General features: G+C 54.2%; 1 protein-coding gene across 2 annotated transcripts in view; it reads left to right on the top strand.

Moving 5' to 3' along the window:
* The window catches only part of AJAP1 (adherens junctions associated protein 1), a 142,463-nt gene extending 128,993 nt beyond the window's left edge, over positions 1-13,470 (top strand). The window contains exons 3-6 of one of the 2 annotated variants that reach the window (XM_004705205.2): positions 1,627-1,714; positions 4,099-4,341; positions 6,148-6,279; positions 13,411-13,470. In XM_004705205.2, the coding sequence (XP_004705262.1) occupies positions 1,627-1,714; positions 4,099-4,341; positions 6,148-6,220 (404 nt within the window). In that variant the 3' untranslated portion in view covers positions 6,221-6,279; positions 13,411-13,470. Of the gene's footprint in view, positions 1-1,626; positions 1,715-4,098; positions 4,342-6,115; positions 6,280-13,410 lie in introns of both variants that reach the window. The other variant, XM_045299119.1, reaches the window with a different exon arrangement.
* The last annotated feature ends 255 nt before the right edge of the window (positions 13,471-13,725 follow it).

The following is a 13,725-nucleotide window of genomic DNA, read 5'->3' as shown; positions in this document are numbered from 1 at the left end:
GGTTTGCTTGTCATGGATAATCCAGCCACGAGTTGGAGTTTTCTCCACAGCAACTAACAACAACAATACGGGATGCCCTGGGCTGGAAGCAAGCAAGGGTCAATGCTGCAACTTTAAAAAGGACAGGCACTGCCCAGCTCAGAGCTGGTGCTCAGTCAAGGCTTCTTGAGCCAATGGCTGCAAGGCTGCATTAAGGGACAGCCACACTGCCTGTATACTCACTCCACTGTGCCCTCAGGGGTTGTCCTGCAGGCTCTCGATAAATCCTTCCCAGCAGTCAACAGTTGCCCTTCAAGATGAGGACATGGAGAGGAGGCTTGTTTTCTGGTCCCACCAATTCTTACTCATTTACTTCCATTCCCACCCCTCCCATGGGCCAGATGGAGTGGGAGGTAGGGGTGGGGTGGTAATAAACAGCGGAGAGGTAACATCTGTGTGCAAGTCTGTTCTTGGGAGGCCGCCAGTAACTGTCTACACTCAGGGGCCAGCCATGCTGGGACAGGTGTACATTGATCTCCCTCTTGCAGCCTTCTGGGTGCTTGGCTGTGAGAGGCTAGAGGGTGAGGTATTAAAGGGGATGCTGGTGTTGGGATGCCAGGCTTGGTGAAAGGTGATGTGTTCAAAAATCTTGCATGAAAGCATGTGGGGACCCACCTCTTGTGGGCCAGGGGCTGTCCTCACAAAGCTCCTCAACCCCCTGCCCTGCTTTTGCTGCCTCTAGAGCATGGTTCTATCTGGAATCAGAACACGGGGCTGAAATTTGGACCGCCAGAGGAGTCAGCAGGGGATAGTCCCAGCATCTGTGTCCCAGGAAGGATGCTATAGATGTGTCCCTAGGAAGGGATGTGCCATGTGGTACAGGAACCCAACCTACCGCATCCTCTGGCCCTACCATGCTTGAGGTTGGCAGAACCACTGCAGGAAGGCTGTGGGGTGGGGGGTGCAGAGGAGGTGGGGAGCATATCTTCCTGGAACCTGTGCCATTGCTGCTATCATGCCAATGCCATGGCGTCTTGTAGAGGAAATGCTGCTCCACAAGGCCAGATCTCTCATCTTCCTCTGGGACGCTGACCCACGTGGGCTGTGCTGGTAGTGTCTATTCCTGCAAGTTCTCAGAGGGAACTCTGGTGGGGAGGTGGGACTCACCTCTTGGAGCGTAGCCTGATGTCCCCAAAGGTGTGGGCCTCTATGTTCCCTTTCTCCTACCTCCTGGATGAGTTCTGGCCACCCTGGGTCGGTTTGCCTCAGCCTCTCCCCTTCACTCTGGGGCTCTTGGTCCTGCAATGAAGGAGCAGACCTGCCCAGGAGGGGAGGCTGGGGAGAAGCTAGGGCTCATGGCAAAGAAGGGAAGGAGGCGGGAGAAGCACAAACTCAGTCCAGTGGACAGGTGTGCCTCGGGCGGTGGGAGGAGACAGGTTGGGACTGGGCGGGAGGCAGGGATCAGAACTCCTTAGCCAACAGGTGAAGGGTGAGTACCTTTCACAGCCCCATCCTTCATGCAGTGCCCCCCATCGTCCCTTCCAGCATCTGTGGGACACCTGGCCCTGCCATGGTCCCCCTGGTCTTGCGTGTGTGGCCTTGGGGCTCGTGGCTCATGTCTCCCCTGTGTCCCTTTCTCCCTTACAGGTTTGGCTGTCCATCAGATCATCACCATCACCGTCTCCCTCATCATGGTCATAGCTGCCCTGATTACAACTCTTGTCTTAAAAAATTGGTAAGGATCCTTGGCTCCTACGGCCTGGGAGTCAGGGGTGGTGGTTACAGGGGCCCCAAGAATCACTGTTGACCCAGTGGCTACATGCTTGGCTGCATAACAGCTTAACAGCTGCTTCACTGGAGAAGAAAACCCCAAATCCTGGGAATCTGCTCCCGTGCAAATGACAAACTAGAACCCAAGAGGAGCAGTGGGTTCTACTCTGTCTTAGAATCCCCAGGAGGAGGACCCAACAACAGTGGGGACCCTGGGAAGTGGACACACTCTTCACCTTTGGCCCCAAGTTCCAGGCAGGGGAGACCGGTGCCCTCGTTTGGGTCTCAGGATCCTGTGCAGCCCCTGTAGCTGCCCTGAGCTCTGCGGCCTTTGGCCTCTGGCCAGTTTGGCCAGGTTGGCTGGGTGGTAGGGGCTGGGACTGAGGACACTCCGTGACCTCTGTTCTTTGGGGGGAGTTGGCCTTATCTTTTTGGCTTTCTTGGCAGAACGGGATCAGCCCCACCTTCCCGATCTCATTTCTAAGAGAGCATGCAGCAGCTGCCCCCAACCCCTTCTGCAGGACCAAGTCTGCCCCAAAGAGCCCGCTGAAGCACCAGCCTTTGTTCTTGCCCCTCTTGGTCTTCCCTGGAAAGGCTGCCCAGTGCCTCTCTCCCATCATGCAGGCAGGAGCCTGCCCTCCTGCCATGGCCTGGGGGCTGCCAATGCCCTCATCCCTGCCTCCCTCTGGCAGCCACTCGGAGTTCATAGAAATAGGTTATGGCTTGCTGCAGGCAGCCACCCTTGCCTACTTCCTCCTGGAAGCTGGCCTACTTTGAGGCTGGCTGGGCGGGTGTGCACACCTGCTGCCTCCCTGAGGAAGTTGGGGATGCTGCACAGTCCTGTCTGCCTGAAGTGCCTCCTTCAGCATGTATGGCCCCTCTGAGTCTCAATACTTAACCTCCGACCAGCAACCCCCTGGGCTGACTCCAGAGAGTGGTAGGGATACAGGAAGGGCTAAGGGCAGAGCCAGCACCACATCCCCTGAATAGCAGAGGGACCCACCGCAAAGACAAGGAAGGGGAGGAGAGGGAGGGGATAACCCTTCTCTGGGACAACCTCTCCCAGGCTGCTCTGGGAAACCTAGAAGCCATCTCCTGATGGCTGATGGACTCACATGGGGGACAGGGACAGGAAGCAGGTCACAGCAGACTTTTTGAGGAGGGAGTGGCCAGAGAAGGGCCTTTGGATCCCTCCCTGGTCTGGCTGTAAGGCAGCCAACGGCGTAGACAGAAGGCCTGCACTGCTCTTGAGGAAGGGAAGTGCCATCCCCAGAGGAGAAAGCGGACTCTGTCACCCACTGGGACAAGGGGAGACAGGCCTTCTTCTACACTTTTTAGCACACTGGGGTTTGCAGCAAATGCCCCAAAAGCTTGTCAGGGAGCACAGCCCCGGCGAGCACAGGGCCTGCTGAGTCCCTGGAGAGAGTCAGGGGTTCCGGGGATGGGAATGGGAACCCCTGTGGAGAGCTTTGTGTGTGACCTTGGCTTCCATCTCTCCTTTGTGGATGGAGTGGGCACCCTGCTCCGGAGCAGTGATTCCGCCCTTGGCTCGGCTGCTGAGTGAAGGGTCGGGGGTTCCAGACAGCCGAGCAGCCCCACGGGAGAAAGACTGATGATCTGCTCCGGTAACGATGACAGCAGCCCAGAAACCCCGATGGGACTGTTGTGTTCTGTCACGTGGGGTCACAAGGTCACGTGCCATCAAGTGTGTGGGGGGGGGGCGGGCCCTAACAGCAAACACATCCGTGGAGACAAGGGATAAAGACCCCATCTCATTGCCAAACTGTGAGATGGGAGCCCCCAGCTGATCAGCTTTACGGTGTTTTTTAGGGCATTTAGGGTGTTTTTTAGCATCTTACCATGTTTTTTTAGGTCGTTTAGGATGTTCTGCCCTGCCAAAGAGAATTATAGACAGAGTCCATGACCCTGCGCACAAAGCCCCCTGTACTGCCCTATGCCGGTGCCATGGCTTGTTCCCAGTCAGGTTGTCACACATCGATGCCCCTGTGGGGGAACCAAGTCCGTACCACTGCCCAGCTGCCAGTCATTGAGCAAACAAGGCGGAGCACCCCCCGAACGCTGCACCCCTCCTTAGAATTCACCCTGCAAGAAGGGCCCGCATTTCAAATTCAGATTTCCTCAGAAGAAAGAAAGAACTGATTGCTAGATGGTGGTTGATTTTTCCAAAGAGGCTGGGAATTACTCTTTCATATTAAACGATGTGTAATTAATGCCTGAGTAGGAAGGTGCCGTGTTCAAGTGGTGTGTGCGTGCGCGGATTTCGGTCTCGGCCCACGCCCCTGTGCCCTCCGAGCCCCATGCCCAACTCCAACTGCTCTCTCTGCCCAGCTGTGCCCAGAGCGGGAACACACGTCGGAACAGCCACCAGCGGAAGATAAACCAGCAGGAGGAGAGTTGCCAAAACCTGACCGACTTCACGCCTGCCCGGGTGCCCAGCAACCTGGACATCTTCACGGCCTATAACGAGACCCTGCAGTGTTCACACGAGTGTGTCCGGGCATCCGTGCCCGTCTACAGCGACGAGACGCTGCTCCCGGCGGGCGAGTACAAATCCACATTTAATGGAAACAGGTAAGCACAGCCTTAGGCCGCTTCTGGAGCCTGCAGACCTCCTCCCAGGGAAGTAGTCGGGTGGAGGTCAGTGATCTTTAAGAAATCCTAGCAGCCTAGAGGGTAACATGAGTGGAGTGGGGATGCCCCGGCAGGTGCTTTGCCCTCCAGGGAGAATGCACCAGTAAGTATCCCCACGCAGAGCCCTCAAGCTGGATGGTGGGAGCAAATGCCACCATCCACCCATGGTGCAACTCCGTGGCGGCAGAGCCTCGCCTATAAGGTCCAGTCTCAGCAGCAAACTCTGCAGCTGCTGTTGGTCATCTAAGGGTCAATAAATGCTGGCCGCTTCCTCCCGGAGCCAGGCTCTCTGGGCCCCGTCCATAAAACGTCAGCAGCCCATCCAGCAGCCATATCAAATACCAGGCAGACTCCGGGACCAGACATGCTTATTATTGTATTATTATTGAATACTCTTTTTCATTATTCACGTGTAATCCCTCAAAGAAGACAGGCCCTTCGAACCAATCCTTGGAATCTTTAAGAAAACCCTTGAGTCAGCTTCTGAAGGTTTGTCCAGAATTGGATGAAAAGATTAATGAACTGTTTTTTTAAAGTGAATATGCTCTCATGCATCCTTTTGAAAATTAAGAAAACAAAACAAATCTAAACCACAGAAAGATCTGAGGAAGCAATGAGTTGGATGTTAGACTGAAGGGGCCCCTGTGGGCAACAGAACGGGAGCTGGCCCACACTTGCCCGAGGTTTCTGGAAGAGGGCTTCTCTTGGAACCAGGGGTGAGGAGGAGTCCGGAGGAGGCTTCTAGAAAGGCTGCTTGCTCCGGAGGGTTTACTTGTTCAGAGCTGGGGGTGCTGGGGCCAGCCCTAGTTCCCCTAGCTAATGTGCTCCTGTGTTGTCAGTTCAAACGAGTGGTTGGTCTTTACCTGCATTCTTGGCACACCTCCTCTCGTGCCTTCATGTTGGATTCTAGAACGTTCTCCCAAAGGAGGAGAGTGGAGCGGAGACACTCAGAACTGTGCCTCTGAACCACTTGAGTTTCCACACTTGAAACCTGGGCAGCTTACTTGTCACAGAAATCCAAGTTCACGAAGCATTGGCAAAAGGATTTTTAAACCATTTCATTGAGAGAGAGAGAGGTGGGGTGGGGTGGGGTTGGTTGGGATAAGCATCCTAACCAAGCTGGGCCCTTGGCGGAGAGCGGCTGGGATGGGTTGTCAGCTGGTGTTTCTGTTTCATGATGCCCCACTCTCTGTCTGTCTCTGTGTTGTGGGCCCAGTGGGAGATGGGGCACCTGGGCATGGAAGCATTGGTTGGCAAGGGTTCTAGCTTTCTAAGGCAATGCTCTCTTGGGTCCCACTGGCATTGGGAAGGTGATGTCCACATCGACCCTCCCATGGGGCAGCCATTCTATGAGGCAAGTCCTTGCCCCTTCCTAATTGTACAACAGAGTGCTCTGAGCATCTGCTCTCGGTGCAGAAACTCTGGCCCTGGTCTGGTCTGGCAGATTCCAAAAAGAAACTCCAGGGATTGTGCCGATGGGCTGAAAACTCAACCATCCAACCTCCATGCCATGGCCCATGGATGCATGGCACCATGTGTCTGGGCACACAGAGCCTTTGAGGATGGCAGGGAGGTGGGGAGTGGGGGCCTCTGTGCCCAGGGCTGGAGACAGTGGACTGTGGGAGAGCATGCCCTTCCTGGGACCCTTGCCTGCTAAGAAGCCAATGCCGGGCCGCAGGCCTGATGGGCTTGCTTGTTGTGTGTTATGTGCCAGCCTGCGCAAGCCCGTTTTTCTGCTCGCTGCAGACCCTCGTCTTCTGACCGGCATCTTATTCCTGTGGCCTTTGTGTCTGAGAAATGGTTTGAAATCTCCTGCTGACTGGCCGAAGTCTTTTTTACCTCCTGGGGGCAGGGCAGACGCCACGAGTCTGTGTCACGGTACGTACCTCTCTTTGGTAATGGGATTCTCTGTTTCTTTCTTTCTTTCTTTTTTTCATCTCTTTCTCCACCTTCCCCACCCCTTCGGGATGACAGGGTTCCTCCTTGACGCAGTTGGGAGGATTTCCGATGACATTCTAATTCTGATGCCAAATAGGCGGGTGGGTGGGTGGGCTTTGAGTCTTGCTCTTGCGTATGTTAGACAAACCCTCCCCCACTCCCCAGTGGGAGCAATTCCAGATGTTCGTGAGCCTGATTTTGGCATGACAGCTGGTGCCATCTGAGCCCAGAGGGGAGGCCGCTGCGCAGACCACGGCCTGGATGGCCAGGGAAAATCCTTTCAGGAGACAAACCACCCTGGCAGATCTCATTTCCCCACAACACAAAGAGATTAGGGCGGCAGCTAAGTGGGCCGGCATCTCGCCGCCCCCTATCACGGGTCTTTACACTGGGAGGAGGGCACCGTGAGGCATTAAAAGACAATTCTGGAATGAAAAAACACAAGATAAGAAGGCAAATGATAAAGAAAGGAAGTGAAGAGTTGAGACGTCGGCTCATGTGAAGCCAGGGACCGCTACCCCAACTGGATGCATTTTCCACGCTCTGCTGGATAAGAACATTTGGTTTGCTTTCAATGATATTAACTTTAATGCGAACGTTCAATTGCTTTCTTCTGTGCTGAATCTTCTGAACATGCGGCTGCCGGCTGCAAAGGGCCTTTTGCCTCAGCGACAACGGCACAGTGTCTGGGCAGTCCATGGACGCAGCCCCACCCAAGGCTGAGCTGGGTCATGTTGGCTTGTTTTTCTTCTTCGTATTTTTTTAATCTATTTTTTTTTTCCTTTTTAAAAAATTGTCATACAAGATTCTCTAAGGATGCATATTTTGCTCATTTCGCTCACCTTCACAGATTGTCTTTTTGTTTTGGTTTATTCCCTCCCCCCCCAAGTAAATATCCCTTCCCAGGAATGACAGCAGGGACCTTTCCTGAAAAGGGAACCCAGTTTCTAGGCTCTCAACTCACTACCATTGAGTTGATGCTGACCGATCGCGATCCTGTAGGACTGCGGAGAACTGGCCCTGTGGGTTTCTGAGATTGTAAATCTTGGCGGTTTAGAAAACGCCATCCTTCTCCCTTGGAGCAACTGGTGGTTTTGAACTGCTGACCTTTGCTGATCAGAGCCCAACTCCTAACCCCTACTGGCTGCTGCCCCATCTGCCCCTCTAATCACGGCAACACCGTGCACCGTGGAAAGCGCCATCCCCATGGCCCATTGTGGATCAGACCTTTCTCATCTGCAGGGTTTTCACGGGCTGGATTTTGGAGGTAGCTCCCCGGACCTTTTCTACCTGGTCCAGTTTACTCAGGAAGATGCAGGGTAACCTGGCAGGTGGTAGCGAGCTGTACACAAGGCACATTAGCCAGGGACCACACCCACCTGGAAGACAAGCATTCTACCACTGGACCACCTCTGTGCCGCTCAGAAACCACACTTGACGTGTTGCTCACCTTCAAATGTGGACAATGAAACAGAACACATTTCTATTAGAAGAGGCAAAGGGCTCAGAGATGTGAAGGCCCTTTTTTGGATGATACAAGGGTCACCCCTCCCTCGCCTCCCCAAGGTCCCAGCTTGTGACATTGAACTGGGGCCATTGTCCCCAGCTGCATGAAAGGAAGGAGTGATTGGAAGTTCCTAGCCCCAGCGAATGTTTGCTCCGAATCACGTTTGCAGTGCGTACACCTGGTCTGGAAGCCACCAGGATTCCCCTGAGCATCATGTTCAGCCAACTCGATAGAAATGAAGCTTTGTGTAAAGGTCCCCGGTGAGTCCCCAAGGGTCAGACAGAGGACACTCGTGTCTTCCCACAATGCTTCACGGTCCACGTACCAGGGCTGCACGACCCGTCACAACCACCTTCTTCGCCTGCCCAAGGGCACTCACGCCACTCTGCAGGCTGACCTGGCTGGGGAGGCCCTTCCAGCCAAGCCTGAGGTCTTCAGCCTCCCTGGGGAGCTCATGTAGACCAGGGCCAAGTGGTCTCCAGGGTCTTTGGTATGCCTTACATTACAAATGCATGACAATATATGAGGGAGCTTCCAAAAGCCCGTGGAAAAATCTCTCTCATCTTTTTTTTCCATGTTCCCATGGACTTCTGGAGGCCTCCTTTTATCAATGACCTCCCTCCCACCCTCTCTTCCATGAGCCTCTTCAAATACAACTTTGAGACAGAGGCCTCCTCCATGGGGGCGATATTCCAAGAGAGTACCCAACAATGTGAGCCGCTGGAATCTGTCGGTGTCCCGGGGCATATGAAAGTATGTTGACACCGTCCTGCCATCCCTTGATGTCGAGCAGCAGTAGGAACAAAAAGTGTGGAATGTTGTGAGAAGGCCCACCATTCGACCCAGAGACACGAAGCCAGCCCCTGACGTTGGAAGTGTGGCGCCAATAGACTTACTCCACCCAAGGTTGCCCCAACTCTTTGATGTATAGCAAAGGCAATGTTTGCACATTGCAATAATGGAATGGGGTATCCAACAGGGGTGCACTGGGGTACCACCACTTCCTTGTGTGGCCCTGCCGGCCATCCTCTATGCATCTAGGAACACACTCTGTTCTCCCCACATTCCCATTTTCCAGGTGAGGAAATTGAGTCTCATGGAGGCTAAATGACTTTCCTCAGGCCCTGCCTCTAGGGGAGAGGCTGAACCAGCCAGTGGTAGCCTGGCCCAGAGCTGCTCAGAAGAGCCCACAAATTAAGGCCTTTCCCAATAATCCCTTTGCAAGGCCCTAGATTGCCCCTCCCCCACAGCGCTTCCCTTTCTCTTTCCAGCCTGAGAAAGTCCCGACCCCAGCAGGAACCCAGTTGGCTGGTGCAGATGCGGGCAGCAGACCTGCGGTTGCTCTTCGGTTCCCTGGAGCAGGGTGGAGCGGTCAGTGCCGGCATGTCCGATCAGGCTGCTCATTCCAGCAGGATGGACAGCACAGCACTGACCTAAATCATCAGTAAAATTTCAAGAAAAATCGTTATACTGACTGCTCTGCCCAGAGATGCCTTCCTGTCTACGGTGCAGGGTGCAGGACTCTTCTTTCCCACTGTGGTAGCGTCAGGGTCTCGGGGAGAAGATGTGCCTATTTTCCTCAGACCAGGCTAGGGGGGCACCCACGTGGGGCCAAGTGCGTGCACTTGGCTGCTCACCAACAGCCTGGGGTTGCGTGTCTACCCGGAGGGTGCTCAGAAGAAAGACCCAGAGACCTGCTTTGGAAACCTTGGCCAATCGAGCCCGACAGAGCACAGGTCTACCCGGGGCTCAGTGTGGACTCAGCGGTAGCTGGTTTGCTTTTAGTTTCTGCTCCACTTTTCCTCTCTCTCGATCCTAGCTAACACGAAGAGGTTGTGAAGCCCTGTCCACCACGCAGCCCTCACCGGCACAGTGGCCCCCCTGGGAGAGGGTGGGTGATGTGTATGCCCTGCATGGACTCCTGTTCTCTTATGTGGAGACCTGGGCTCCCTCCCACTGGAGGGGGACACCCCCAGAGGGCCACACTGACCACTCTCAGTCTTCCTCTGTGATCGACCCAGAGCAGCCAGCTCCTCCCAGCCTTCTTTCTCGGTCAACACTGGGCAGGGCAGGAGGCCTTCGCAAGCGGCCTCTTGTTAGCTCCGGATAAATGCTCCCGGCTTCTGGGCCACACATCCGACAGGTCATTTATCACTCACTGGGAGGAACACCTTTGGATTCTAAATGTCCCTGGATTCTGACAATTAATGCCTGGGCATGAACGTGGAGCAGAGAATCGCCAGAAAGATCTCCCGGATTTACCGGGGTATTTATTGTCCTTTAAATAAATAGCGATTAATACTAAAACATGTAATTAAGGTTGAAGACCTGGTGGAGATATTTATCTGTGGTGTGGCTGCCCGGTCTCTCTGAATGCACTTGTAATGATGACTAAGCAGGGTGCTGTGCTGTATCTGCTGGTCTTCTCCCTCAAACCTGCACATACTTTAGGGGCCCAAACTCTGAGGGAAGCCCATATGCCTGCAAGCCAGGTGCCCCCAGAACCTCGCCGTGAATGCTGGTGGTCCCTCTCTGCCATGGAACTCAACTGTTCTGTGGACGAAGCCAATGTGATACAGAAGGTTCTGGAAGGAGACCTTAGATTCCACTTGCCATCGGCTGTGAGGCAAATATCTTGCCGTTTTCCATGAAAAATCAGGTAAATTTCCAAAACCCTCGTGAGTGCCCCAGTCTCCCAGTCTACTGATTTGAGCAGAGCCCATGAGAACGATGAAAGTGCCTACATCTGAAGCCAACGAGAAGCAAATTGCGCATCGTGATTCTTCTCCAGAATGCACTGAGGATGTCGCTAATGAAAAACAAAAAGTTAGAGATGCAGTTAGGCCTTCCTACTTTGTTCTAGAACATCATAATACCTGAATGGAATACCAAGCTTTTGTTTTAACCCTCAAAGCTATGTCCTCTCAAAACTGGAAAATCACTCTAGGCACCTGCCCAGGTGGCAGAGAAGTGAACGCCTAGCTGCTCGGTCCCCACTGGTTTCTGCAAACTGGGTTTCTGTTTTGTTTTTGCAAAAGCAGCCTCATGGTCCTGGGTCCTTTTGGACTCCCAGCAGTCCTGTAGGACAGGGGAGACTGTCCTGGTCAGGTTTTGAGACTGTAACTCTTTACAGGAGTAGAAAGCCTCATCTTTGTGCTGAGGAGAGACTGACTGGTGACCAGCAGCCCGACCTAACTGACCACTGTGCCGCCAAAGCTCCAGGCCACCCACCCATGGGCTTCTGGTCCTCCAGCAGTGTCCTGGGCACCAGCATGAGGCTCCTTGGGATCAGACAGAAAACAGAGAGGAGGAGGAAGGGTAAAGCCTGACGTGGAAGGAGTCGACCCAAGTCCAGAAAGATTGGGCGATGTCTCTGTGGAAACAAGTCCTAAAAGCCACTGCCCAGGGGGACGGCCTGGCGCCATGTGGCCCCACCGCTGTTCCTCACTGCCTTCCAGAGTTTCACTGTTTAAAGTCAGACCATGGGGTAGAAAGCAGTTCCCAGGCAGCTGTAGGCGCAGAAAACCTTCCGAGCTGAGTGGAGGACTTAGGCCCCAACCCAGGATACACCAGAGGTGAGGGAGCCCTGTCAGTAATGACACTGAGACCAAAGAGTCAGCAGCTCTTCATGCAGAGCCCACCCTGCCCCCCAGCCCCACCCTTGGTTCCCATGTCGTTTTTAACTTTCAGAAAATGAGAATGAAGATGGACTGATGAAAGGGCCATTTTTCTCTCTGGTTTCATTTTTGGTAACTCCCTGTTATTCCCCCCAAATCCTAGCAATGTCAAGGAGGTGATGGGGCAGGGGAATGGGGCCTCTGGGTTGTGCACCTGGAGAGTGCATTCAGGTGCGAATCCCAAAGGACTGGCAGTTTGTGTCCATCCAGTGAGCCTCCAAAGAAAGGCCTGGTGATCCACCTCCAGGAACTCAGCCAGCGACAACCCAAGGAGACTCTTTTTTCTCTTCTGCCACATGGGGTTTGCCTGCAGTCAGAGTTGACTGATTTGGGCACTCCATGAAGAGAGGCAATTGGCTGACTCCTTCCCCAAGTCAGGGCGCATATTTGCATCGGGGTGAATAGTGACGGCAATCAGGCCTCTTGAAGCTTGGCGATAGAGGATGAGGTGAGCTGTGGGCAGGGGCGCCAGGCCTTTCTACCAAGGCATCTCCATTCCCTAGACTGAGCAGTGTTCTGGGGTGGATCCGTGCCCTCGCCCAGATCGCATCGACCTCCACGTGCTAAGATACTTGGCAGAGATGAAGAAGACAGGGCTGAGAGGAGGGGACATTCTGGGCCCGGCTTTGCTCTCCTCCCAAGACACCGTTCTCCAGACATGAGCCTGGGAGGGCCTCTCTCTCCAGTCCCTCTGAACATCACTGTTGCTGGGGAACAGGGCCCACCCTGGCCTCTCGAGGATTACCATGCGGGACCCAGGGCCTGGCAGACCATCAAGATCTCCTCGGGAGCTGGATCCCCTCAGCCCAGGAGTTCACACTGTTGTGATGATTTGGCCTCTGCCTCACCAGGGTACCACTGTGGACATGCCCGCCCTCCTTCATCTTAGGATCATCGGGGTTTTCTGCCCACACTTTGCATCAGGTGCACTGAAAAGAGGTCTGTGCCACCCTCCATTTTATTTTTTGGAGGGTGAGACCCGGTTCTGATTCCCAACCAATGCCTCTCATGTGTATCCACCATCTGAATGCCACAATGCCGGATCGTTTTTTCAGTGGCGGAGGAAAGGCCTGGCAATCTACTTTCAAAAGCCAGCTCATCAAACTCGCAGGGCTCCCAATGGTCCAATCCACCACCGACCCTGGGGAAGGCTCTGGAGTGGGCAGCTCTTTCCCCGCATGTTGAGTCACCCTCTGAGCAGGGCCCTCTTCACAGCAGCGAACCAGAGGAAGTTTCCTGCGGTCATAGCTCTGCCCAAGCCGGGACGCCTGGGGGCTCCCATTTTCCGAGACACACCCAGAATAGACAAGAACAGCCTGCTTCCTCACTACCCTGGGAACCCAGACATTGTAGCCACCAGCCTGCCTCCCCCTGTGGTGCTTTCAGTTTTGCTAGCCTTGTTCCGAGGCTCACCTCTTGGGGAGTTTCTCGGGACTGCCAGCTCATCAGCCGATGGAAATCGTCTTCATTTCTTCCTGCAGTGCAGGCGCTGGGGCGGGCAGCAGCACTGCCCTTCTGTCCTTCATGTGGCATGATCTGGAGGCAGGATGGGTGGGGAAGGGCACAGTGGAGGCCCTGGTGGGTGGACAGCCATGCATGCTTTATCCATGGAGGGGGTGCCCCAGCTGAAAGGTCCCCACCTCCTTGCCTGGGGTGACTGTGCTGAGCACCTGGTCCCGTGTTGGGTCCCTGGCATCCCTAGCATGTGTACCGCGTTCAGGTGACTAGTTCTAGAAAACACACCTCTTATTCTGCAGAGGTGTTGGTGCCTGTCAGCCAGAAGGAGAGAGATTGGGGGTGAAAAGGTGTACATCCATCGCTCCAGCGTTCCCTTCTCCTGCTGTTGACCAGCTGTTATTAACCTCTTCTTGTTTTTTCTCCACACAGGATTCCGCTGGTGAACCTGTTAAAAAAAATCCAAAAAAACAAACCAACCCCCCCCACACACAAAAAAAATACAAACCCTAAAGACTAAAATCTATCAAAGTGGAGGGTCCTTGCACCTACTACCACTTCTGTTTGCCAGTGAGGGCCTGGCAGAGCAGGACGCTGTAGGCCAAATATATTTTTATAAAGATGTCCGCGCCTATGGGGAACTGCCTCCTCTCAGATGGTCTTTGGAGGACAGCAAGACGAGAAGCAAGGAAGGAGAGACAAGGACAGGAGGACACACCTGGAGTCTGGGATCTGTCCTCTGATTCT

This window comes from Echinops telfairi, unplaced genomic scaffold (genome assembly GCF_000313985.2).
Source record: "Echinops telfairi isolate 266 unplaced genomic scaffold, ASM31398v2 ScPeMD7_7457;HRSCAF=8495, whole genome shotgun sequence".
NCBI lineage: Eukaryota > Metazoa > Chordata > Mammalia > Afrosoricida > Tenrecidae > Echinops > Echinops telfairi.
This window is presented reverse-complemented; position numbering and strand designations above follow the sequence as displayed.